This window comes from Natator depressus, chromosome 3 (assembly GCF_965152275.1).
Source record: "Natator depressus isolate rNatDep1 chromosome 3, rNatDep2.hap1, whole genome shotgun sequence".
In the NCBI taxonomy this organism is placed as follows: domain Eukaryota; kingdom Metazoa; phylum Chordata; order Testudines; family Cheloniidae; genus Natator; species Natator depressus.
Window position 1 is genome coordinate 206,190 of NC_134236.1, and position 24,128 is coordinate 230,317.

A 24,128-nucleotide genomic window follows, 5' to 3' on the forward strand; every position below is an offset into this window, starting at 1 on the left:
GTTAAATATTTGTTATCCATATATGATAGAGATCTATACTTAGACTGTAATCACCCCTTAGCTTTCTCTTTGTTACAATAAATAGATTGAGTTCCTTGAATCTATAACTATGAGGCATGTTTTCTACTCCTTTAATCATTGTCGTGGTTCTTCTCTGAACTCACTCCAATTTATTAACATCCTTCTTGAATTGTGGGCACCAGAAAGAGACACAGGATTCCAATAGTGGTCATACTAGTGCAAAATACAGACATAAAATAACCTCTCTACCCCTACTCGAAATTCCCCAATTTATGCATTCCAGAATCACATTAGCTCTTTTGGCCACAGCATCACACTGAGAGCTCATGTTTAGCTGATTATCCACTATAACCCCCAAATCTTTGTCAAAGTCACTGCTTCCCAGGATAGTCTCCCATCCTGTACATATGGCCTACATTCTTTGTTCCAAGATGCATATATTACATTTAGCTGTATTAAAACATATTGTTTTCCTGTGCTGTTTACCAAGTGATCTAGACTGCTCTGAATCAGTGACCTGCTCTCTTCATTATTTACCATTTCCCCAATTTTTATATTTTCTTTCAGGTCATTAATAAAAATGTTAAATAGTGTAGGTCCAAGAACCAATCCCATAAGGGCCCCATGGAAACAGATCTGTTTGATGACAATTCCCTGTTTACAGTTACCTGTTGAGACCTATCAGTTAGCCAGTTTTTAATCCGTTTAATGTGTGCCAGTTTCATTTTATATAGTTCTAATTTTCTAGTCAAAATGTTGTGCAATAGCAAGTCAAGCCCTTACAGATGATGCCTATCCGATGAAGTGAGCTGTAGCTCACAAAAGCTCATGCTCAAATAAATTGGTTAGTCTCTAAGGTGCCACAAGTACTCCTTTTCTTTTTGCGAATACAGACTAACATGGCTGTTACTCTGAAACCTGTTATTATATTATGTAAGCACTATTATGTTTATCAACCAAATTTGTAATCTCGTCAAAAAAAGATATCTAGTTAATTTGACAGGATTTATTTTCCATAAACCCATGTTGATTTGCATTAGTTACATTACCCTCCCTTAGTTCTTTATCAATCGAGTCCCATATCAGCCCCTCCATTATCTTGCCTGGGATCAGTGTCAGGCTGACAGTCTCTTAATTACCTGGGTCATCCCATTTACCCTTTTAAAAAATTAGCTTTCTTCCAATCGTCTGGAACTTCTCCAGTGCTTACAGACTGATTGAAAATCAACAGTAATGGTCCAGCGAGCTCCTCAGCAAGCGCTTTTAAAACTCTTGGAAGCAAGTTATCTGGACTTGCTGATTTTAAAATGTCTAACCTCCGTTTAACGCCATCCAAAAATACTAGTGGAATGGAAAGAGTGTTATCACCGTATGATGAGACAGCATCATCTTTTTTTATCCCAAATACAAAAGATAAATATTTATTGAGAATTAATCTGAAGGGGAAAAAATCCTAAAGAAGGGGAAAGGAGATTAGAGTTCTAGAGAGAAAAATCAGAGTGAAGGAAACAGACAAGGAGACCAAGGCAATGAGGAGAGGCTGAAAATTTTTCACTTGTCCATTTAATGCTGAAAGAAGAAAGTGGAAGTATAAACGGTTGACTTAATACAAATGGACTTATCGGCACAACTCCTAAAACAACCTCTAGACTCTCCTCAGTTTACCAATGTGTGAATGCTAGACTTTGTCTAACTAGGATTTAAAGATGTATGTTAGCTAATATGTTGGAACTTCTTCTTTGGTTTTAAGGCAACCAACTTACCACCCGTTAAAGTTTTCACTGCCTTGTTTACACTAGGCTTTTTTCTAAGGTTCTTGTATGGCTGGCTCCTATTATTACAGTATCTGAGAACTTCACCATCTTTATCCTCACAACACCACCATGAAATACAAAAGTATTATTATCCCCATTTACAAATGGGGAACTGAGGCACAGATAGGCTAAGTGACTTGCTCAAGGTTACACAGGAAGTCTCTGGTAGAGCAGGAAATTGATCCCAAGTCTCTCAAACCTTAGGCTTGTGCTTCAGCCATTAAACTAGCCTTCTATAACACATTAGCTAGCATGGGAGGTTTAGGCTGGACACTAGGAAAAACTTCCTAACTGTCAGGGTGGTTAAGCAATGTAATAAAGTGCCTAGGGAGGTTGTCTAGTCTGCTCTTAAAAATCTCCAATGATGGAGATTCATAGAATCATAGAATATCAGGGTTGGAAGGGACCTCAGGAGGTCATCTAGTCCAACCCCCTGCTCAAAGCAGGACCAATCCCCAATTTTTGCCCCAGATCCCTAAATGGCCCCCTCAAGGATTGAACTCACAACCCTGGGTTTAGCAGGCCAATGCTCAAACCACTGAGCTATCTCTCCCCCACAAACACCTGTCAGGGATGGTCTAAATCAGAGGTCTCAAACTCCCGGCCCACAGGCCATCTGCGGCTTCAGAACCTCTCCAATGTGGCCCACGTGGCTCCAGCAATTTTGGAGCCGGGTCTCTCCCTTGGCCCTGCCTGCCGCCCCGGGGCACTCCGCCCCAGGTGATTTAAAATGACCCAGGGCCCCACTCACCACCGGCAGCGCAGTGGAGCTGAGCGGCTTTTGTCTGCTCGCTCCATGTGTCTACCAGCCACTCCCTGTGGCCCCAGGACGGGGCAGGGCTGTGCCTCCGCGTGCTGCCCCTGCCCCGAGCACTTCTGCGGCCAATGGGAAGCTGTGGGGGTGGTGCAGCAGCGTGTGGAGGCCCCCCCAACCCTGCCCACCCTGCTTTGGAGCCCCATGTAAGCGCCACACACCCCAACCCCCTCCTGGAGCCTGCACCCCCTCCCCTTTCCCACACAACCCTCACGCCCCCAGGCTCCCTCCCAGAGCCTGCAACCCCACCCCATCCTCCTGCCTCCCGCATCCCCTGCCCCAGCCCAGAGCCTGCACCCAGCATCCAAACTCCATCCCAGAGCCTGCACTCCAGACCTCCTCTCCCACCCAGACTCCCTCCCAGAGTCCAACCTCTCACCCCTTCTGCACCCAAACTCCCTTCTGGAGCTTTCACCCTGCACCCCAATCCCCTACCCCAGACCTCCTCCCTCACCCAAACTCCCTCCCAGAGTAGGATGACCAGCAACTGTGAAAAAACGGGACAGGGGGTGGGGGGTAATGGGCACCTACATAAGAGAGAGTCCCAAAAAACAGGACTGTCCCTATGAAAATGGGACATCTGGTTACTCTATCCCAGAGCCTTAGGCAGGTGGGGGGCGGAGTTTGGGGGGGGCAGGTTCTGGGCAGCATGAGTGACATTATTGGCCCACTGGGAGGATTTGAGGACTGGCACTGGCCCTAAGGTAAATTGAGTTTGAGACCCCTGGTGTAGATAACTTAGTCCTACCAGGAGTGCCAGGGACTGGACTAGATGACCTTTTGAGGTCCCTTCCAGTCCTATATGATTCTATGTTCTAACAACACACTTCTAAATCAAACTAGATGATTACAATGGTCCTTTCTGGGTTTATAATCTAGGCGAGACACACCCTAAAGGACACAAATGGGAATGCAGGACCATTATGGTGAGAGTTTGATGGCTACTCAAAAGATATTTCCTGAGCTTGTTTCGGCAGGTGGTGCCCTAGTTGTGGAGGGGGAGCAGTCAAATGAGCCAGAAGGAACCGGTGGCCTTGTCATTGAGATGGCTCAGAAGAGGATTCAGTCGTAGTTCATGATTAGGAGGAGACTGCACAGGCAGCCTCTCTCTCCAGCTCCCATAACGCCACTCCAGCTGCCAGTAGTAACGTAGGCTCAGTGAGCAATACTCACAGCTGGCCACCTGCCTGGGCCTGGCAGCTAGCTGGCTTCTGAAGGGCTCACAGCAGAGGTGCCTCCGAGGAGACTGGTTTTCCTGGGGCTGGGCTAGGAAGGGCCCCAAGACAAAGGCATGAAGCCCGTGTTTGACGCCACCGCCGGGAGCCAACGGACTACGGCAAGGGGGGATGTGGGGCTGGCATCAGAGGGCGGGGTAAGGGGCCCCCGGGCAGGGGAAGCGGCCCCCGGGCGCGCGCCGCCTCGGGCTGCGGTCACACCCGCACAGTGACTCCTGCTCCTGCCCGGGGGCGGGGCCTGGCCCGCCAGAGTGGGAGGGGGCGTGGCACTCTCGGAAACGGCCGCTCTTGTGGAGGGTTTGACGCCATGCCTGAGGCGCGCCGAGATGATGTCACCACGAGCCTGTTTGGGTCACGTGGGTGAAGATCGCTGATGTTTGTTTGTGAGGGGCGCACAGCGATGAGGCGCTAGTTGGGCGCGCGCCATGTGGAGCGGTGGCTGTTCGGTAAGTGCCTGCGGCCCGCCCCCTCTGCCCGGACACCCCCCGGCCTCAGCCCGCTCGGCTGCCCCCCCCCCGCCCCGCGCTGTGCTCTGCGCCGGCCGCCCCCTCCGGCCCCTGGGCCCCGGGGCCAAGTGGCAGCCCCGGCTGAGCGCGTCCCGCAGCTCCGCCCTCTGTGCCCCACTGACTCGTTGCGCCTTGTTTCAGACTGGGCCGTGAGCTCTCTAGGGCAGGGTGTCTCCGTGCCCGGGGGAGCCCAGCTCGAGTTACTGGCGGGCTCTCGGCCGGAGAGGGGCAGCTTGTCCCTGCGGGTGGAGAAGGCGCAAACCACAAAGCGGGTAAATGGAGACCGTAGCCTGTCATCGCGTTGCCTTGTATTCCACGTCCGTGGGTCTGCGTCCATCTGGTGTCTCTTCCCTAAACTTAGGTTGTAAACTCTCAGGGGTAGGGGAGCATGTTTTGTTCTGTGTTTGTACAGGACCGAGCACGCTGGGGTCCTGGACCACGACTAGGGCTCCTAGGCACTATGTTATTATCTATATTAACAGTCTATGTTAGGTTTCAGAGTAGCAGCCGTGTTAGTCTGTATCCGCAAAAAGAACAGGAGGACTTGTGCCACCTTAGAGACTAACAGTTTATTAGAGCATAAGCTTCCGTGAGCTACAGCTCACTTCGTCGGCTGCATAGAATGGAACGAATAATAAGAAGGTATATAGATTGATACACATACAGAGAAGGTGGAAGTTGCTATACAAACTGTGAGAGGCTAATTAATTAAGATGTTTCTATGGGTAGGCCCTTTCTGAGGTGATCTGTGCATGCACCTGGCTCTCATGTCATGCTCAAGCTCTGTCTAGACTCACATAATTTTCAATGCCTTGCAATATTATAATATTTGAATGCCTGAATTGTCATTGAAAAAAGTTTAAATGTTAGCATCTAGGCAGATGCTCTTCTGGTTTCAGCAGCTCAAAGCACAGGACCAATCCCTAGTCAAGCAAACTTCTGCTAGGTCAGTTTCCTAACATAGGTTAGAGACAGACAAATTTATTTGAGCATAAGCTTTCATGAGCTACAGCTCACTTCATCGGATGCATGCATCTGATGAAGTGAGCTGTAGCTCATGAAAGCTTATACTCAAATAAATTTGTTAGTCTCTAAGGTGCCACAAGTCCTCCTGTGGATCTTTTTGTGGATACGGCTGCTCAGACTCACATGGCTGCTACTCTGAAACCTGTAATAGAGTTTTAGCAGCGGGAATACACTTTTCCACACACAGCACATGGACATTTGGTGCTGAGGCTGACCCCTCTTTATCCTTGTGCATCTGTAAGCACCTTGATTAACATCTTATCAGACACATAACTGTACTGGAATTGTTGATGGTTGTTAATTACAAATACTTCTGCAAGATTCAAACAGTGTTCAGCAGGGTGGATTTGATTCAAATCAAACTTAAATCATGATTTAAATCACTACTCAGGAAGACTCCATTTAATGATGGATTTCTGCATAAAAGTACATTCTTGTTGGTTGTTATAAGCTTAATACGTATTCTTCACAACTCGGAGATCTAGGTTTCGTTTTTAGAAGGTACACACTATACATTTTTAAAGTTATTTCTTTTGAAAACTTTTCAGATTAGTTTTACAGCTATATGAGAAAATGAATGATTGGTTATTTCATTTACCAAAGGTAATTGAAGCAGGTATTTATGAAGTCATTGGGAGGCGAACTCTCTCTAATTCAACAGGTTAATCATTAATATTTGGAGGATTTTCTTGCCATGCTATATTAGGAGGAGAACGTTACCAGACAGATATTTAAACTGTTTTGTTTGCCAGAAGCTGGGATTGGGTGACAGGGCATCGATCACTAGATGATAACCTGTCTGTTCATTCCCTCTGGGGCACCTGCCATTGGCCCCTGTCAGAGGACAGGATACTGGGCTTGATGGACCTTTAGTCTGACCCAGTATGGCCGTTCTTATGTTCTTATATTTAATGAAAACAATGACGTTATGTATTCTGGATTTTTTTCTTCAGCAGCAAACATACGTTTTTGTTAAACTCAAAAATTCATGTTTATTTTAGTTAAACATTAAGTTTTTTTAAAATCAGGTTTGTTTTTGTTAATTGTTTTTAACTAAAATAGTTAAATGAAATGTTTTTTTAAAAAACAAACAAAAATTTAATCGACTATGTCAGCCAGGTTAACATGAGAAACCTAAAATATTGGCTTCTGCAGCTAACTCAGTTGTCTTCACCTTCATTTTCCTGTTTGTTCATAATTTGGAAAAGAAAAACAAGCTTTCCTACTTTTTCAGGTCCCAAACGATTTCTTAATTTGGAATGAATTAGTCCAAAGGAAGAAAATATTTTTTTCTACACCGGCAGAAGAAGCTACTGCTGTTAAAAGTGAGATTATCACTTCAACAGTCTCTGAATCCAAGTGCTTAAGTGACTTCCACCAGTTCACTGGTGTGACTTTCTTTAAAACATCATCAGCAAACATATATTTCTTGAATGGTTTACCGTTAGCTCTGAAGTTTATTATAGTTGGCATTATGGAGGGATGATTGCTGGATGTCCATGTCATAGCCAACTCCTCTTCTTCAGCAATTAAGGTTTGACCCTGGTACAGAGTATTGAGAATATTTGCAAGAAAATGAGCTGGAGATAGTGCTTGTCCCATTCATTTTTTTTAATGCTTGTAATTTAACTCTGTCATTGCATATTTCTCTTTTAAAGCTCTCACTCAGTTCCTTCCAGATTTCAACAGTGGCAGCAGTAAAACAGCTATTTCCCTGCATTTTGTTCAAGGCTACAGAAATAGGCTTCAGGGTACTCAGCCTGTGTTCAACCTTTCTCTTAAGCCCGATGTTGAGAATTTTGGCTGTGACAGTGCCATCTATTTTTTCACGATTTTGTTCACAAACTGTCATCAGATTAGGCCCGTTCTTGATATAGTGCTCAAAACAGTCCACTACTGAATTCCATCGCATGTCTTGTGGGAGAGTTAGCTTGGTTCCTCCCACTTTTTTCAGAGCACCTGCTGCAAAGTGATTGTTATGGAACTGTTTTGCAGTTTCAACAACATTAGCCTTTATTTCTGGAACGCTGAAGTCTTTGGCTAGGAGGTGCATCAGATGAGCACTGCAACCTTATGTTATTAGCTTGGGACACTCTTCTAAATTTCTTCTCATCTTGGATACAATTGCAGCATTGTCTGTGACCAAGCTGTGTACTAGACATTTGCATTTTTTTTCAGTTTGTTATAGCTTTTACTGCTACTTCTTGTAAGTATTCTGCTGTGTGTGCATTTCCTAATGTATCAATTGTTTCTGTAAGGAAGACCTTCCCTACTTCTGTTGTCACACAAGCCCATACAACAGGATCATTGTGGACATTGCTCCACCCATCAAGACTTAGGTTAACAATTTTACCCTCTAAACCTTTTGCACACTGCTCAATTTCTCTTTCATACAATTTATCCGGCAATTTGCCTGTGACATCTGCTCTGTTGGGTGGACTGTATCCTGGTCTTAATGACTGAACCATGTTAATGAAGTGTGGGTTCTCAATCATATGGAAAGGAGAGTTTGTTGCATAAACAAACCAGGCAATTTTTTCATCAATTACCTCTTTTTGTAATCTGCTGGTTCTTATCACAAATTTATCTATGGTTGTTTCTGGATGATGGAGACTTTTTTTCCTTTTTGCTACAGGTGATGTACTGTGGCTATGTGACGTACATAATGTGACTGAAAACTCTGAAACTATAGAAAATGATGGTGATCTTGAAGGTGGATAGTCTTCAGAATCCTGTATGTTGAGGATGGATTCTCATAAACAAAATAAGTCAGTGCAGTTATTTAATTATTATTACCATACTGCTCATTTAGTATTACTCATTGCTCATTCACTGACACTCAGTACTACTTTAAAGGTGAAATTGTAAAAGGGAGATCTGCCTATTTCAGCTATTTATTTTTTTTATCACAACTGCATCTGAAATGATAGTACCATAAAGTAACAACTATATTTTTTGCTCAAACGTGAGAATTCAAGAATAGTCCAGAAGGAGGACAGGCAGTCCTTAAGAAAGAAGTATGAAATAAAAAAAAAATTACCAACCTGAAGATCCTGCATGTTCAGACATGTTCCTTTCATCATCTTCAACGCAGCTTCCTCCTGAGAAGGAACACTTCTCATGAAGTTGTTTCATTCGGGCAACTAGGCCTTGCATTTCTTTGTTGCACCGTTTGCATTTTGCACGCATGCGTGTCTTACCCACAGGTTGAGGAACTTCATTAAAATATTCCCAAACTGGGTGTCTCTTACAGCCTGCTGCCATTATAGATTTTCCCTTCTAGTGAGAGAATGGCATGGTAGATTTCAAATCAATGAAGGCTACGCTCAGAAAGACCTCAAGACTTCTGGAATGTGCTGCTCAAACAGTTTCACTTTTGTTTCTACTGCCTGTCTCTCCTTTCTCACATTTATTTCCAGTCGTCTTCTCCTTGTCCAGATCTATTCCACCCCCAACAATCTTCTATTCACTGAACGTTTTGAAACTTTGCACTTTTAGAGAGCGGTAAGGGATTGACTTTGTGTACACAAATTCGCAGAGGGACAATAGGGTTGAGGTCTCTTATTTCTCACCTTGTATATATTTATTTATTCAAAAACGTTTTTACTGTTAACAAGCGTGTTATCTCTGGAGACACAAATCCACATTTTGAGAACTGCAAAACTAAGCATCTCTGATGGTATCTTCTGGCCTGAGCACTGAGTCCCAATAGGTAGATAAAAAAAATAATAATCTATACAGAAGCCCCTGGAACACCATAAAATTGGGTCCCTAATCCGTGAACTATTGGAATGTATTTACAAAACTTTTCTTAAACATTACATGAATATATTGTCTCATTCTATAGAATTAGAATTTATAATCCCTATTCCATGATGAGATATCTTTGAGCTATAATGTGTTTTAATTAAAACTATCTTTAGATAATTTTTTTTTTAATTTTTTTGATAAAACACTTTTTGGGGAAAAAATAAAACTTTTTTTTTTTTTTAAATGCTTGATTTTTATCCACCCCGGTATTCAGGGGACCCATGAATTGCATGTAAAATGTCACTGTTCAATCAGTAACCCCTCGTGTGCCTGGATTTGTGTATTGCCTCTTTGGAATCTATGTCCTTGTGACAGGGACTTCGTCTGTCTACCTTTCTTTACGTATCTGGAAATTGGTTGGATATCAGTAACATGAGGTTGGCGCCTGATACCAGGTTATGCCCCTGAAGTGGGAATACTGTCTTTCATGTGCCTGCTTCTTGTTGGCATAATGGGAGCTTTTGTGTTTTTGTAACATCATTTCTGATAGCATTGAGCCAGAAGCCTTTAGTGAACACTGTGCCATAGTTTCTTCACAGCAAAGTTAATTTGAGTTACCCCCAATTCAAGTTCCATCCGTACAACTTATTAACTTGAGTGTGGTGGTGCTTTAGATTCAAATTGGTTGGTTTGTCCGGGGTTATTAGCTAAAGCTTGAGTTAATGCCACTTGTCAACTGCTAATATGACCACTGTAGTGTGGACATAGGCTAGCTCCACTTGAGTGCCATTTGTCCTCCAAAGCTGTCCCAAAGTTCCTTCTGTAAGGACAGACAAGTTCTTTGCAATTTATTGGGGAAGAATTCATGGAGCAGCTCAGCTTACTGCAGTGCAGAGAACCGTGGGATGCGTCCTGTTACGAATTACACCTTGTAGGACACGCACGCAAGTGCTACAAATTACACTTGGTAGGACACGCACAGTTCGAATCTAGGCTGAGGCACAGAAATAAAGTCCACAACTGCAGAGTTCCCAAAAGACGCTAAGTTTATTACGCTCGAGCGTGGTGCCCCCCTGCTAGCCAGGAGGGGACCCTGAATGCAAATTATACAAAGGTTATATACCTTTTAGCAAAGCATGTTGCCCTCGTGCATCGGAAACCTTAGCCAATAAACAAACCCTTGTCTTATCTACCACCTATCCCTGCTTGGTGCATTCCTCGTGCTATACCAGTATGTTAATTACACAGCATGGTCCTAAAGCCGTGCATCAGTAACTTTTATTATCAGGATGGGAGGCCTCACATCAAGGCCAAGAGACAGGGAGTTAGAGACTAACAAAAACCAGATACTGGGAGTCAAGGCAGGCTGGAGACAAGGAGGAGGATTTTCACAGGGATTCAGTATCTAAGGATTACTCCTCCTGGTGTATGATGTGCTGGCATTTAAACAATGGTGGGCCCCAAACCAAAATGGAGTCACATGTGCTAACTTTTCCTTAACAGTCCTCCCTTTTTTTTTTGTACGTCAGTAAGCTATATCGGGGCTGAGTAACCGCGCTGCAGGGTTAGCAACTGCCGACAGCACATACTGCAGCATTGTAGGCATACAAAAAATAACGCAAAAACAATAACAGTCAAAAAAAAGTAAATACAAAATGCGCCGTCCCCAAGTCCCCACATCTGGTAGCCATGAGGTGAGCCAGTCCCAGACCTCCTGGAATCCGGCGCTGGTAGTGTCGAGGCTGATGTGGTGGAATAGGGCTGCCTGTTGCTTGAGGATGTGGATGTCAGTTTCCACCCTATGGTGCTGATTTACAAATACACAACAGCTTGAGTTGACCAGAGCACAAACCCCGCCTTGATTTGCAAGGAGATAATCCAGGGCTAGGCGGTTTTGCAATGTAGTTTGGGATAGTTGAGTGACTTCAATTTGAAGGGCAGATAGAGCATCTGCAGTAGCATTTGCCATTAGTTCCAAAGCAGCTGAAATGTTAACTATAGCTTTTTCCAGCTCGCTTACTCCCAACCATGGCAGAAACCAACGCACAAAGGAGTGAAAGCCTTTGGGCCGTTGAGAAAGGGGGTTTAAAGGAATACTTTGTCGGTCCCTCCATACTAGATTGCGGATCTCTCCCCGGGTCAGGTTCTGGTGTACTGTCACGGCGGGTACTATAGCCCCTAAGGTACATGTACCACACCATCCTGCTGGGAGAACCTTATAGGCTGTGTGATTGCATAACCAATACCAGCCAGACCCCTCGGGGACTGGCCACGGGGTTCTGGAGTAGGTAGAGGGGCCTCCGGCACCAGAGCTGATTTGGGTGGTGTCCTTGCACCCCACAAAATTCCCTACAAAAACTGTATTTTCTATGCCCTTACGTCGTGACACACATAAAGCATAATTACCCTGAGCCACCATATCAATAGACCATATTTGGATTGTAACATTCCAGTTAAATGTAGTGTTTGCCCATAGCTTAGTTTGGAGTGTTCGATTAAGGGGGATAGGTACCCCTACCAACGGGACCCCCTGACCTAAATATGTGGGGGTATGAATACAAATCCAACACTGCGTTCGATTTACACCCTGTTTGATAGCACGGGTTAAATTCAAGAAGCTATTGCCCTCCCATCCTTGTACTGGACTTGGGAATAGGGAGAGGACCCCCCAGGCAAACCATACCAATGTCGACATCCTCCCCTGTACCATACAAAAAACACTACCCCTAATGTAAGTCCAATAAACAGGAACACAAAAAGTCCTGGTGGGCTGTGAAGGTTCCAGTAGCTGGAAAGCTCAGTCCATGGGTTGGTTGTAGTGTTCATTCGTGAAGTGGCTCGTCTGCTGGCTCGCCAGGGTCAGGGGGGGGTTCTGTTGCCAACTTGACATAGCTATGGTGAATCCAGGAACCTTTACCTGCAACTTTTAAAGCAGAATAAGTACATAACAGAACCTGGTACGGCCCCTCCCACCGGGGTTCCAGTGGGTCGGTGCGGGGGATCTTTTTTACCATTACCCAATCCCTTGGCTTAAAGGAATGAACCTGTAACCCTAAGGGTGCGGTTTGAAACAACTGAGCTTCAGGCTGGTTGTCAGTCAGCTCCTTTTGCAGTCTAGCAACATATCTGGCCAAAGTTTCATCTCCATCCAAGAGGCTAGCATGTACAGGAACATAAGTTCCCGGGACTAAAGCTGGTCTCCCAAACAGCACCTCAAATGGGGACAGGCCTAGGGGCATGCGTGGCGTTCGTCTTATATGCCATAAAACTATAGGCAAGGCCTCTGGTCACTTAAGTCCAGTTTCCTTACAAAACTTTGCTACCATTGTCTTTATTGTTCGGTTCATGCGTTCCACCTGACCTGCAGACTGGGGGTGGTACGGGGTGTGTAATTGTCGAATAATCCCCAAGCACCGGTACAGTTCCTCCAAAATCTTTGCAGTAAAGTGTGAGCCCCGATCTGAATCAATGACTTCAGGGACACCAAACCTGGGTACAATGTCTTTCATTAAGAACTTGACCACAGATCTTGCATCTGCCTTTCTGGTTGGTATTGCTTCAGGCCATCCGGAAAGTTGGTCCACTATAACAAGGAGGTGGTGAAACCCTGAGCATTTAGGCATTTCTGCGTAGTCCATCTGCAAGCGCTGAAACGGGAAGTTTGCCCAGGGTCTCCCCCCTTTTGAGTTGGCATCGAGCCAAGTCTTAGCAGAGAAGGCCAGACAAGTAGGGCAGGAGCCAAGAACTCGCTTTACCGCGGGATAAACATGCGGTGCTGCCCAGAACTTTAGTATGGCAGCCACCGTGCCCTGAATACCAGCGTGACCCAGGGAATGAAAATAATGAGCAGCTGCGAGTAGATAACGACGGGGGAGAATAGGTTTGTTCCCGATTCGCCAAACCTTATTGGAGCCCTTAGATCCCTCCCAGCGTTTCCAGTCATGCAGCTCCTCCAAGGATACGTCAGCATACAGCAGTGTCCAGTCAGCAGGTGGGAAGGACACATCCAGGGGGAGGGAAGCCGAAACCAGAAGGGGCTGTAGAGCTGCAGCCTTTGCGGCTGAATCAGCTAATGCATTGGCCTGAGATACAACACTGTTAGACTGCCTGTGCGCATAACAATGAACCACCGCCACCTGGCGAGGGGCCTGAATAGCTTCCAAAAGGGCAGAGATGAGAGGGCCATTAGCGATTTTCGTGCCTGAGGAGGTTAAAAATCCTCGTTGCTTCCAGAGCTGGCCTGTAGCATGACAAACCCCAAAAGCGTACTTAGAGTCTGTATAAATGGTAACAGTTTTCCCTGAAGACAATAAGCAAGCCCTGGTAAGCGCGTGTAACTCTGCACCCTGGGCGCTGAAGGAAGATGGTAGGGGGGGCAGCCTCGATAACATCTGCCTGAGAGGTAACCGAATAGCCCGAGACCCGGTGGCCATCTAAATAGTACAAGGACCCAGCTGTGAAAAGAAGTAAATCGGGCTCAACTAAAGGGGAGTCCGCTAAATCTGGGCGGGGCTTACCATCCTGCGCGACGACATCCATGCATACATGGTGAGGGGTACCGTCCTCTGGGAGGGGTAGCACTGTGGCTGGATTGAGGACGTTACAGCAGCGTAAAGTAACGTTGTCAGTGGCCAGCAGGATTAGTTCATATTTGTGAGCCCGCTGTGGAGACAATGCCTGTGTAGAATGCTGTTTTAAAAGAATTTCAACCTCATGAGGGACCCAAACAGTCAGAGGGTGCCCCAAAACAGTAGGTCGTGACCGTTCAACCATGACAGCAGCAGCAGCAACAGACCGTACACAGGAGACAGAGCCCTAAATTACAGGGTCCAGTTGTACTGAATAATAGGCTACAGGGCGTGGGCGACCCCCCAGGTATTGCAAAAGGACACCGCTAGCCACTCCCTGCCGTTCGTGAGTGAAAAGAGAAAATGGTTTACCGTAATCCGGGAATCCCAAGGCGGGCGCAGAGATCAGAGCCTTCTTGATGGATTTAAAAGCATTTTCCATTTCCGGGGTCCAGGAGACAGGATCGAGGGTCAGTGTTGTAGTGGCTTGAACTAACGGTTTTACCAATTCCCCGAAAGCCACAACCCAGGGTCGGCAGAACCCCACGGCCCCCAGGAAAGCCCGTAACTGCTTTTTTGTAGTCGGACGCGGGTAATCCTGGATTGCCCGCACCCTATCAGGGGATAGTAAACGCTCCCCAGGCCTAATTACAAAGCCCAAATAAATTACCTGATCTAGGCACAGCTGCAACTTGGATGGAGATGCACGATGACCCTTATTAGCTAATGCAGTAAGCAAAACAACAGAGTCAATTAAACATGCGTTATGATCTGAGGCAGCAATTAGCAAATCATCCACATACTGAACCAGGACAGACGAACTAGGCAAAACAATGTCTTTTAAATCGTCGGTGAGAATCCGGGAAAAAATAGTAGGGGATCCTGAGAACCCCTGGGGAAGACGCGTCCATGTTAGCTGCTGACCCTTCCAGGTAAATGCGAATAAATATTGAGAATCAGGGTGCAAAGGGATACTGAAAAATGCTGCACCCAAATCTATGACAGTAAAGCAAGTGGCTGACTGAGGAATTAGCATTAGAATAGTGCTTGGATCAGGGACAACTGGATGGGGGGCTATAACATAACCATTTATAGCCCGTAGATCCTGAACAAATCGATAGACTGGACGCCCGTCTAGTCCCGGTTTAGGCTTCCTTACTGGAAGAATGGGAGTATTACAGGGCGAACTGCAGGGGACTAAAACCCCCTGAGTCAAATAGCTGTCAATAAGGAGTGAGATGCCTTCTTCCGCCTCCCTCGGCAAGGGGTATTGTTTTACGGACGGAGGCGGTCCGCCCCATGTTTTCAGACTCACTGGAACTGCTGATTTAAGAAGACCCACATCAGTAGGATTTGTGCTCCACAAAGTGTGGGGAACACTGGACAATTCAGAGGGCACACCAGGAATAGGGGTAACCGATGCCATAAAGAGAAGCAACCGCTGAGTCCGGGACGGACATGCGGAGCCCCTCGGGGGCACAATATATGTGTGCCCCCAATTTGCTCAGCACATCCCGCCCGAGGAGGTTCGCGGGGCCCTCCGTCATTACAACAAACCTATGTGATAGCTTTAAAGAACCAAGCTCGATAGGGATAGGGTAGGATAAAGGAGCCGGGCAGGGATTACCTTCTATACCCTACACCCAAACCCTGGTATCGGACAGAGAGCCCGGAACAAAAGTTAAAGTGGAGAAGGTGGCCCCAGTATCTACTAAAAAAGGCACAAGGTGTTCCCCAACTTTCAAATAAATTTGTGACTGTAATCCCAAGTCCCATTCCAACTCTCCCAAAGTTCCCAAAACCTCCGCCTCTAGTCACTGGGGGTTAACAAGGTTCTGGGGGGCGTTAGGGGGAAAAGAAGGGTTAGCCTCTACCTGGCTCTTCCAAGGAGCCCCTCGGGGAAGCAGGGGACACTCCCTCCTCCAGTGCCCTGGTTGTTTACAATAATTACAATTCCCTTCCCTCATTCTATCCCAACCTCCCCCTCCTCCTGTCCCCCGTCCATGCCCCCTTCCCCTCATCTCTCCGCGCCCTTGCCAATGCTGGTTTCCCGAAGGAGCCTGCAAGGCAGCAGCTAACATACTTACCTCCTCCTTCTTCTGTTTACGTTTTTCCCGTGCTTTTTCCTCGTCCCTGCCGTTAAACACAAAGGTGGCCAGGTGGACAACCTCCTGGAGGGGTTTTCCTGGCCAATTGGGCACATGCTTAGAAAAATATTTTTTTATATCTGATGCTGCCTGATCAACATAAAAGGAGACCATCATAGGACGGTTTTCCTCTGCCTCAGGGTTTATACCGCCCCCATATACACGAACTTGTTTGGACAACCGGGCCAAAAAGGCGGAGGGGTGCTCAGTAAGCTCTTGCTGACATTCACGAATTTTAGACCAGTTAGCCGTTTTACTACCAGCTTTACGTACAGCTTCTAAAAGGCCGTTTCTACCCGCCTTTAAAAGGCCCATTTGAGTAGGCACATTAGGATTCCAATTGGGATCAGTCAGGGGCCAAGAAGCCCGGGTACTATCCTCCCCTACCCAGCGCCTATTAGCATCCAGAATGGAATATTTCTCGTCAGGGGTAAAAAGTGTGTCCAGGATTACCTGGACATCTCCCCATGTAGGATTAAATGCGGTAAATACAGACCGAATGGTTTGCAGAACCTTCTCTGGATCGTCACGCAGACGAGGCATCTGCTGTTGCCATGTTACTAAATCGCCTGGGCCAAAAGGGCGGTGAACACAGGGAAAAGCAAACTGTTCACTCCCGTCCGTACCATGAGTAACAAGGGGTTGCTGAATGAGGGGAGCTTGCAGAGTAACCGGTGGGTCAATGGTGGGCCCGCAGGGGCAGGGGGGTGGCGAGCAAGGAGATGATAGGCATAAGTCAGAAAGCCGAGGGTAAGCCGGGGGAGGGGCAGAAGCAGGCCGGGGAGGAGAAGAAACAGGCATAGCACAGAGCGGGGCTGAAGACCACTGAGATAGATAGGAAAAGGAGGAGGAAAGAGGACGTCCTTTTGCACGCGCATAAGCCCAGTTGTCCCATACATACCAATAATCCATCTGGGCTGGAGCTTTGTCCTCCAGCCTCCTTCTAAGCGCTGTTAATGTATCCCCAGCAAAGGACCCATCCGGTGGCCATTCAACAGATGTTTGAGTTGTTAGTGCTGGCCACTCAACCTTACATAAAACAACAGCTTTTTTCCTACCTAACCCATGGGTGCCAGAAATATTTCCCCAATTCTCAAGAATTTCAGCCAAAGGGGTCCCCTTACTTACACTCTGCCCAGAACCCATAATGGGCCACCAAAAGAACACAAAATGTGCCACCTTATCGCCTAAGCGACGGCTCACACCCCCCCCCTCCTCGGAGTTCTCAAAGGTGAACTCGCCCTGTGCCGGCTGGAGCTGTCCGAGAGGAGGAGTGTAGTCTCGCTTGTTGGGGCGAGCCTAGAGTCCCTTCGTGGTCGCCAAAACTGTTACGAATTACACCTGGTAGGACACGCACGCAAGTGCTACGAATTACACCTGGTAGGACATGCACAGTTCGAATCTAGGCTGAGGCACATAAACAAAGTCCACAACTGCAGAGTTCCCAAAAGACGCTAAGTTTATTACGCTCGAGCGTGGTGCCCCCCTGCTAGCCAGGAGGGGACCCTGAATGCAAATTATACAAAGGTTATATACCTTTTAGCAAAGCATGTTGCCCTCGTGCATCGGAAACCTTAGCCAATAAACAAACCCTTTTCTTATCTACCACCTATCCCTGCTTGGTGCATTCCTTGTGCTATACCAGTATGTTAATTACACAGCATGGTCCTAAAGCCATGCATCAGTAACTTTTATTATCAGGATGGGAGGCATCACATCAAGGCCAAGAGACAGGGAGTTAGAGACTGACAAAAACCAGATACTGGGAATCAAGGCAGGCTGGAGACAAGGAGGAGGATTTTCACAGGGATTCAGTATCTAAGGATTACTCCTCCTGGTGTATGATGTGCTGGCATTTAAACAATGGTGGGCCCCAAACCAAAATGGAGTCACATATGCTAACTTTTCCTTAACAGTCCCCAGATGTCTTAGTGTTACAGCTGAGTGGACACAGCAGCTCAAATGTTGTTTCACGGTGTGGTCACTTGAGCTTGGCTAACTTGAGAAATGTAACTTGAGTGTATAACTCAAGTTAACTCTGCAGTGAAGACATACCCACAGTGAAACTGCTATCTCTGCTAATAGAAACTCACCTACAGCAGTATTTTTCTCTTTCACGTTTGTGTGGTACTGTAGCCTGTAAGAGGCTTTTTACATATAGTTTAGCGTGTACCACTAAAACATTTGAAGAGCAGACTGATTTAAAATTAGAAGTTTTGTTTTTAATATCCAGACTGAAGAAACAGCAGGATAGGTTGAAAAAAAATTTTTTTAAAGTGTACAGTAATGCAAATACCGTATAGCCAGCAATAGCTAAACAAAGTTGTCTTATTGTCCATATAACTGTCCAGTCCTTTTGGGAATCATGCTAAGCTCTTGGCCTCAATAATGTGTAGTGGCAATGAGATCCACAGGTTGGTTATGCATTGTGTAAAAAGATCTTTTCTTTTATCAGTTTTAAACGTAATGTCTTTCAATTTTGTTGGCTGTCTCCCTGCTCTTTTATTGAGAGGGTAAGTAGGAACATTGAATCCAACTTCTCTGGGCCTGTCATTTTTTATCCTGCTATCATATCCCTGCTCTTCTGTCGCCTCACTAAACTGAACAGTCCAATCTTTTCAATCTCTTGTCCTACAGAAGCAGATAGGGTGGCCACCAGAAATGAACATCATATGCCCAGTGAGGGTGAGGCTCTGACTTATATAATGCCATTATTGAATGCAGCGTAGTTGTAGCTACGTTGATGCCAGGATATTAGAGAGATAAAGTGGGCTCCAAAGCTTGTCTCTCTCACCAACAGAAGTTGGTCCAGTGAAAGATGTTACCCTACTCACCGTGTCTCTCTAATTATAACTAGGGCTGTCAAGCAATTAAAACAATTAATCATGATTAATCGCACTGCTAAACAATAATAGATGTTTTTTACATTTTCAAATATATTAATTTCAGTTACAACACAGAATACAAAATGTACAGTGCTCACTATATATTTTTTATTACAAATATTTTCACTGTAAAAAACAAAAATAGTGTATTTCAATTCACCTAATACAAGTACTGTAGTGTAATCTCTTTATCATGAAAGTTGAACTTACAAATGTTGAATTATGTACAAAAAAAACTGCATTCAAAAATAACAATGTAAAACTTTAGCGCCTACAAGTCCACTCAGTCCTACTTCAGCCAATTGCTCAGACAAACAAGTTTGGTTACATTTGCAAGAGATAACGCTGCCCGCTTCTTGTTTACGATGTCACCTGAAAGTGAGAACAGGTGTTCGCATGGCACTGTTGTAACCGGCGTTGCAAGATATTTACGTGCCAGATGCGCTAAAGATTCATATGTCCCTTCATGCTTCAACCACCATTCCAGAGGAGATGCATCATGCTGATGACTGGTTCTGCTCAATAACAGTCCAAAGCAGAGCGGACCGATTCATGTTCATTTTCATCATTTGAGTCAGATGCCACCAGCAGAAGGTTGTTTGTTTTTCTTTTTTGGTGGTTCAGATTCTGTAGTTTCCACATCTGAGTGTCACTCTTTTAAGACTTCTGAAAGCATGCTCCACGCTTTGTCCCTCTCAGATTTTGTACTGCACTTCAGATTCTTAAACCTTGGGTCAAGTGCTGTAGCTATTTTTAGAAATCTCACATTGGTACTGTGATGCTCTGTACCTTTGGGGGACACCCAGCAGCCCCTTGTAAAATGATTATGTGATATCCAGTGCAAAGTTTGTCATGTCGGGTGTCTTCGGAAGGCGCATGATGTACTGAGCATTGTTGTTATAGTGATGTTATAGGTTATAATTTCATGTAGGTAGTCATGAGGTTGAAAATGTATCCCCATGGCTTAAAATAAGCCCAGGCAAAAACTCTGCAAGAGCAGAAAGGCAGTTCACACCTCATCAGGGCGTTGATGAGACAAACCCAGCCCAACCACACAGGAACAAAGGGTGATGGCCAGGGAGCAAAGAAAGAATCTGTTAGTCTCTCGAGGGAGTCACCCCCCCTTCCATTGGTTAGTTTGGAACTGCGATGTGGTAATGCTCATCTGACTCTGAAGGGGGTTGGGGGGCAAAGCCAAGAGGGAAGAAAGGACATGGTAAAAGGGAGAGACATTTGCCATGCTTTCTCCCTCTTCCAACTACATCTACAGACACCACATCTAGCGACTGAAGTGCTGATCAAAGGGGAGAGCCTGGTTGAGGAGCAGCCATCTAGCCTGTGGTGAGAAGCATCTAAGTTTGTAAGGGCATTGAAAGTGTTAAGATCAGCTTAGAATGCATTTTGCTTTTATTTCATTTGACCAAATCTGACTTGTGTTTTGATTTATAATCACTTAAAATCTATCTTTGTAGATAATAAATTTGTTTGTTTGTTCTACCTGAAGCAGTGTGTTTGGTCTGAAGTGTGTCAGAGGCTCCCCTTGGGATAACAATCCTGGTACATATCAATTTCTTTGTTAAATTGACCAAGTCATATAAGCTTGCAGCGTCCAGGAGGCATAACGGGACACTGCAAGACGGTTGTCTCTGGGACCGGAGATATTCGCTAGTGTCATTCGGTTGCAAGTAGCTGGGAGCAGCTTACATGCCAGAGGCTGTGCGTGAACAGCCCAGGAGTGGGGGGTTCTCACAGCAGAGCAGGTTAAGGCTGGTTCCCAGAGTCAAGGATTGGAGTGACCTAGCAGATCACCGGTCCGGATAACACCAGAGGGGAACATCACAGGTACCTTCTTTGCATTTGTCAAATTTGCAGTGACAGTGTTCGTAAATCAAACAACATGTGCTGGGTCATCATCCGAGACTTCTGTAACATGAAATATATGCGGAATGTGGGTAAAACAGAGCAGTGGACATACAATTCTCCCCCAAGGAGTTCAGTCACAGATTTAATTAACGCACTATTTTTTAACGAACATCATCAGCATGGAAGTATGTTCTCCGGAATGGTGGCTGAAGCATGAAGAGCATATGAATATTTAACATATCTGGCATGTAAATACCTTGCAACACTGCCTACAAAAGTGCCATGTGAACACCTGTTCTCACTTTCAGGTGACATTGTAAATAAGAAGCAGGCATCAGTATATCCCATAAATGTAAACAAATTTGTTTGTCTTAGCAATTGGCTGAACCAGAAGTAGGATGAAATGAACTTGTAGGCTCTAAAATTTTACATTGTTTTGTTTTTGAGTGCAGTTATGTAACAAAAAGAATCTACCTTTGTAAGTTACACTTTCAGGATAGATTGCACTACAGTACTTGTATGAGGTGAATTGAAAAATATTATTTTTTTTGTTTTTTTTTACTGTGCAAATATTTGCAAACAAAAATATAAAGTGAGCACTGTACACCTTGTATTCTGTGTTGTAATAGAAATCAATATATTTGAAAATGTAGAAAAACATCCAAAAATATTTAATAAATTTCAATTGGTATTCTATTGTTTAACTCTTTAATTGCAAAAAAAAATTTTAATCGCATTTTTTTTTCAGTTAATCACGGGAGTTAACTGCGATTAATTGACAGCCATAATTTTTTTCACCATCCTATTCCTTTAGCATTCGAACATTTTTTTGTTTGTTTTGTTTTTGTGTTTTTGACTGGTTCTGCCCACAGTGACCCACAGATCTTTCCTGGTTTGTACAGTACATTTAGAAGTCAGTAGTGTATGTGAATAGTGAATTATTCCTTCCATTGTGCATTTCTTTGCATTTGTCAACATCTGTTGACATTCATTTGCCATCGGGCTGCTCATTTTCCCAAGTTTTCTTAGGATCCCTCTGAAGTTTCTCCCCATTGCCTCTATCTGTGACCAGTCTATATAATTTGTCATCTGCAAATTTTGTCACCTCCCACTAACCCCCTCCTCCAGATAATTATTACATTAAGCAAGCCCCATCCTTGAAAGGGAACTTTGTGGCACCTGCTGTTAACCTTTTGCCATGAAGAAAATTGACAGTTTAGCCTGTCTTTGTTTTCTGTCTCTTAGCCAGTTTCTAATCCATGATAGAACTTGACCTCTCGCCCTGGACCACAGCTGTTTTGTCACCTGAGTCAGTCATATCTTTACTAGGCACTGGATTTGGGGAACCACTGTGTAGCTTTTCTCAACACTGTGCCATCCATATCTTCAGTGTTGTAATGCTGTGAAGATGTAGATGTCCAGCCCATTTAGAACAGGAAAGCTATATACTCTGGGTTCCCAAGCCTGAAGCATAGAGGGCTATTGAAAAAGGGTGGTTCTGACTGCTTGATATTGAAACTTAGTTAGGCCTGAGATGTTACTGAGGAGGGCGGTGGAAAATGAGACTTTGGGTGGGACTAATGGTGGGCAGCTGAGATCCTTATTCCCTCTTGGGAATTCATATGGCACCTATCACCTTGATGTCTTAAGTGCTGTCCCAACCTGGCGAGGATTCGTTTGAAGACTCTCATTTCATAATGGAGAGAGAGAAACTGGAATGGAAAAAATGACAAAAGATTTGGTGAATAAGACACAGGAGAAAAGGTTAGGAGACATGAGCGTATACAACCCAGAAACAATGATGGAGGGTGACAGGAGAAAAAGTGTTTAAGCCAGGTTAGAGGCTAGTGATTCTTACTGTAGAGCAAGTAAGAACAGGCTTAAAGTGCGATAGGAAAAATATTAGGGAAAAGTAATACTTTAGAAGTTGGAACAAGTTGCTGGGGATCTGATGCAATTGCCATCAAGTGAGAAAGTCCAAGCTGAGTTTAGTCACCCATCTATTGGGAATGAATGGCTTGGGATAATGAAAACTTCATTGTGCCCCTGTGCAAGAAAAGGGATTAGATCTCCCACTGCATGGGTTGGTCCCTATTCTAATTCCTTTACAAGTTCACCCAAGTTTGAGGGGAGGACAATTTTTTTCACTGAAGAGGCCAGTGCTTCCCCTTCTTAAGTGTTATGACAGAGAGAGATTAGTAAGGTGCAGTTTGTTATGTGAACTGAAAAACTAAAGCAAGAAGAAAAATCCTTATGGTATTATCCTGAATTGTTCCTCTTTCTGTTTTGCTAGGATACAGGACCTCGGCACAGACAACAGAAGATCAAGAGATCTCGGGGGGGAAAAAAGTATGCATACGTTTCTCGTGAAATCTGGCTAAGAACAAGGAACAAAGCTGAGAAATTCTCACCATATCCCATTAATTGTAAGATTTTGTTTCAGGGGATTCTTGAGTAGGAGTAGAGAGGTTATTTTACCTCTGTATTTGGTACTGGTGCAACTGCTGCTGGAATACTGTTTACAGTTCTGGTGTCCATAATTCAGGAAGGATGTTGATAAACTGCAGAGAAGAGCAACAAAGAATAACTAAAGGATTAGAAAACAGACCTTGTAGTGATAGGCTCAAAGCGCTCATTTAGTTTAGCAAAGAGAAGATTTAAGGGGTGACTTGATCCCAGTCTATAAGTACCTACACAGGGAACAAATATTTTAAAATGGGCTCATCAGTCTAGCAGAGAAAGGCCTAACATGGCTGGAAGTTGAAGCTAGACAAATTCAGACCGGAACTAAGGTGTTCATTTTTAATGATGAGAGTAATTAACCGCTGGAACAATTTACCAAGTGTAGTGGTGAATTCTCCATCACTGACCATTTTAAAATCAAGATTAAACATTTTTTTCTAAAAAAGATATGCTCCAGGAATTTCTGTGGTCTGTGTTGTACAGAAGGTCAGACTAGATCAGCAGTTCTCAAACTTCATTGCACCGTGACCCTCTTCTGATGACAAATTACTACACAACCCCAGGAGAGGGGACCAAAGCCCGAACCCCACCACCCCAGACGGAGAGGCCAAAGTCAAAGCCTAACGGCTTCAGCCCTAGGTGAGGGGCCTGTAGCCCTGGCGACCCCATTAAAATGGGGTCGTGACCCCCTTTGTGGTCCTGAACCACTGGACTAGATGATCATAATGGTCCCTTCTGGCTTATGAATTTATTAATCATATGTTGCTCCAGGTGTTACCTAGTGCAATGCCGAGTCTGCAGACAAAAGAAATAAAAGCTCCAAGAGTCAAGTGCTGTCTCCTATACCTATGCAAGCATGGAAGGTCCTAAATGCAGGACAATGGCCTCTTTTCCTGAAAGTAACCCCTTCCCCTCAGACACACACAGTTCCCCACTCTGGCACAACTTATCCCCCACTACTTTCCAGTTTTTGTGCAGGGGTGATGAGGCTGTGAGCTTCATGGTGGGGGAGCATTAGTGGGATAGTTAGTGCATT

The 24,128-nt window shown here is 45.0% G+C and overlaps 1 protein-coding gene across 1 annotated transcript in view; it reads left to right on the top strand.

Moving 5' to 3' along the window:
• ZNF512 (zinc finger protein 512) overlaps positions 1-24,128 on the top strand; it is a 74,517-nt gene that overhangs the window by 1,562 nt on the left and 48,827 nt on the right. Inside the window, 1 exon segment of the mRNA XM_074947236.1 lies at positions 22,923-22,978. Within this exon segment, the coding sequence (XP_074803337.1) occupies positions 22,923-22,978 (56 nt within the window).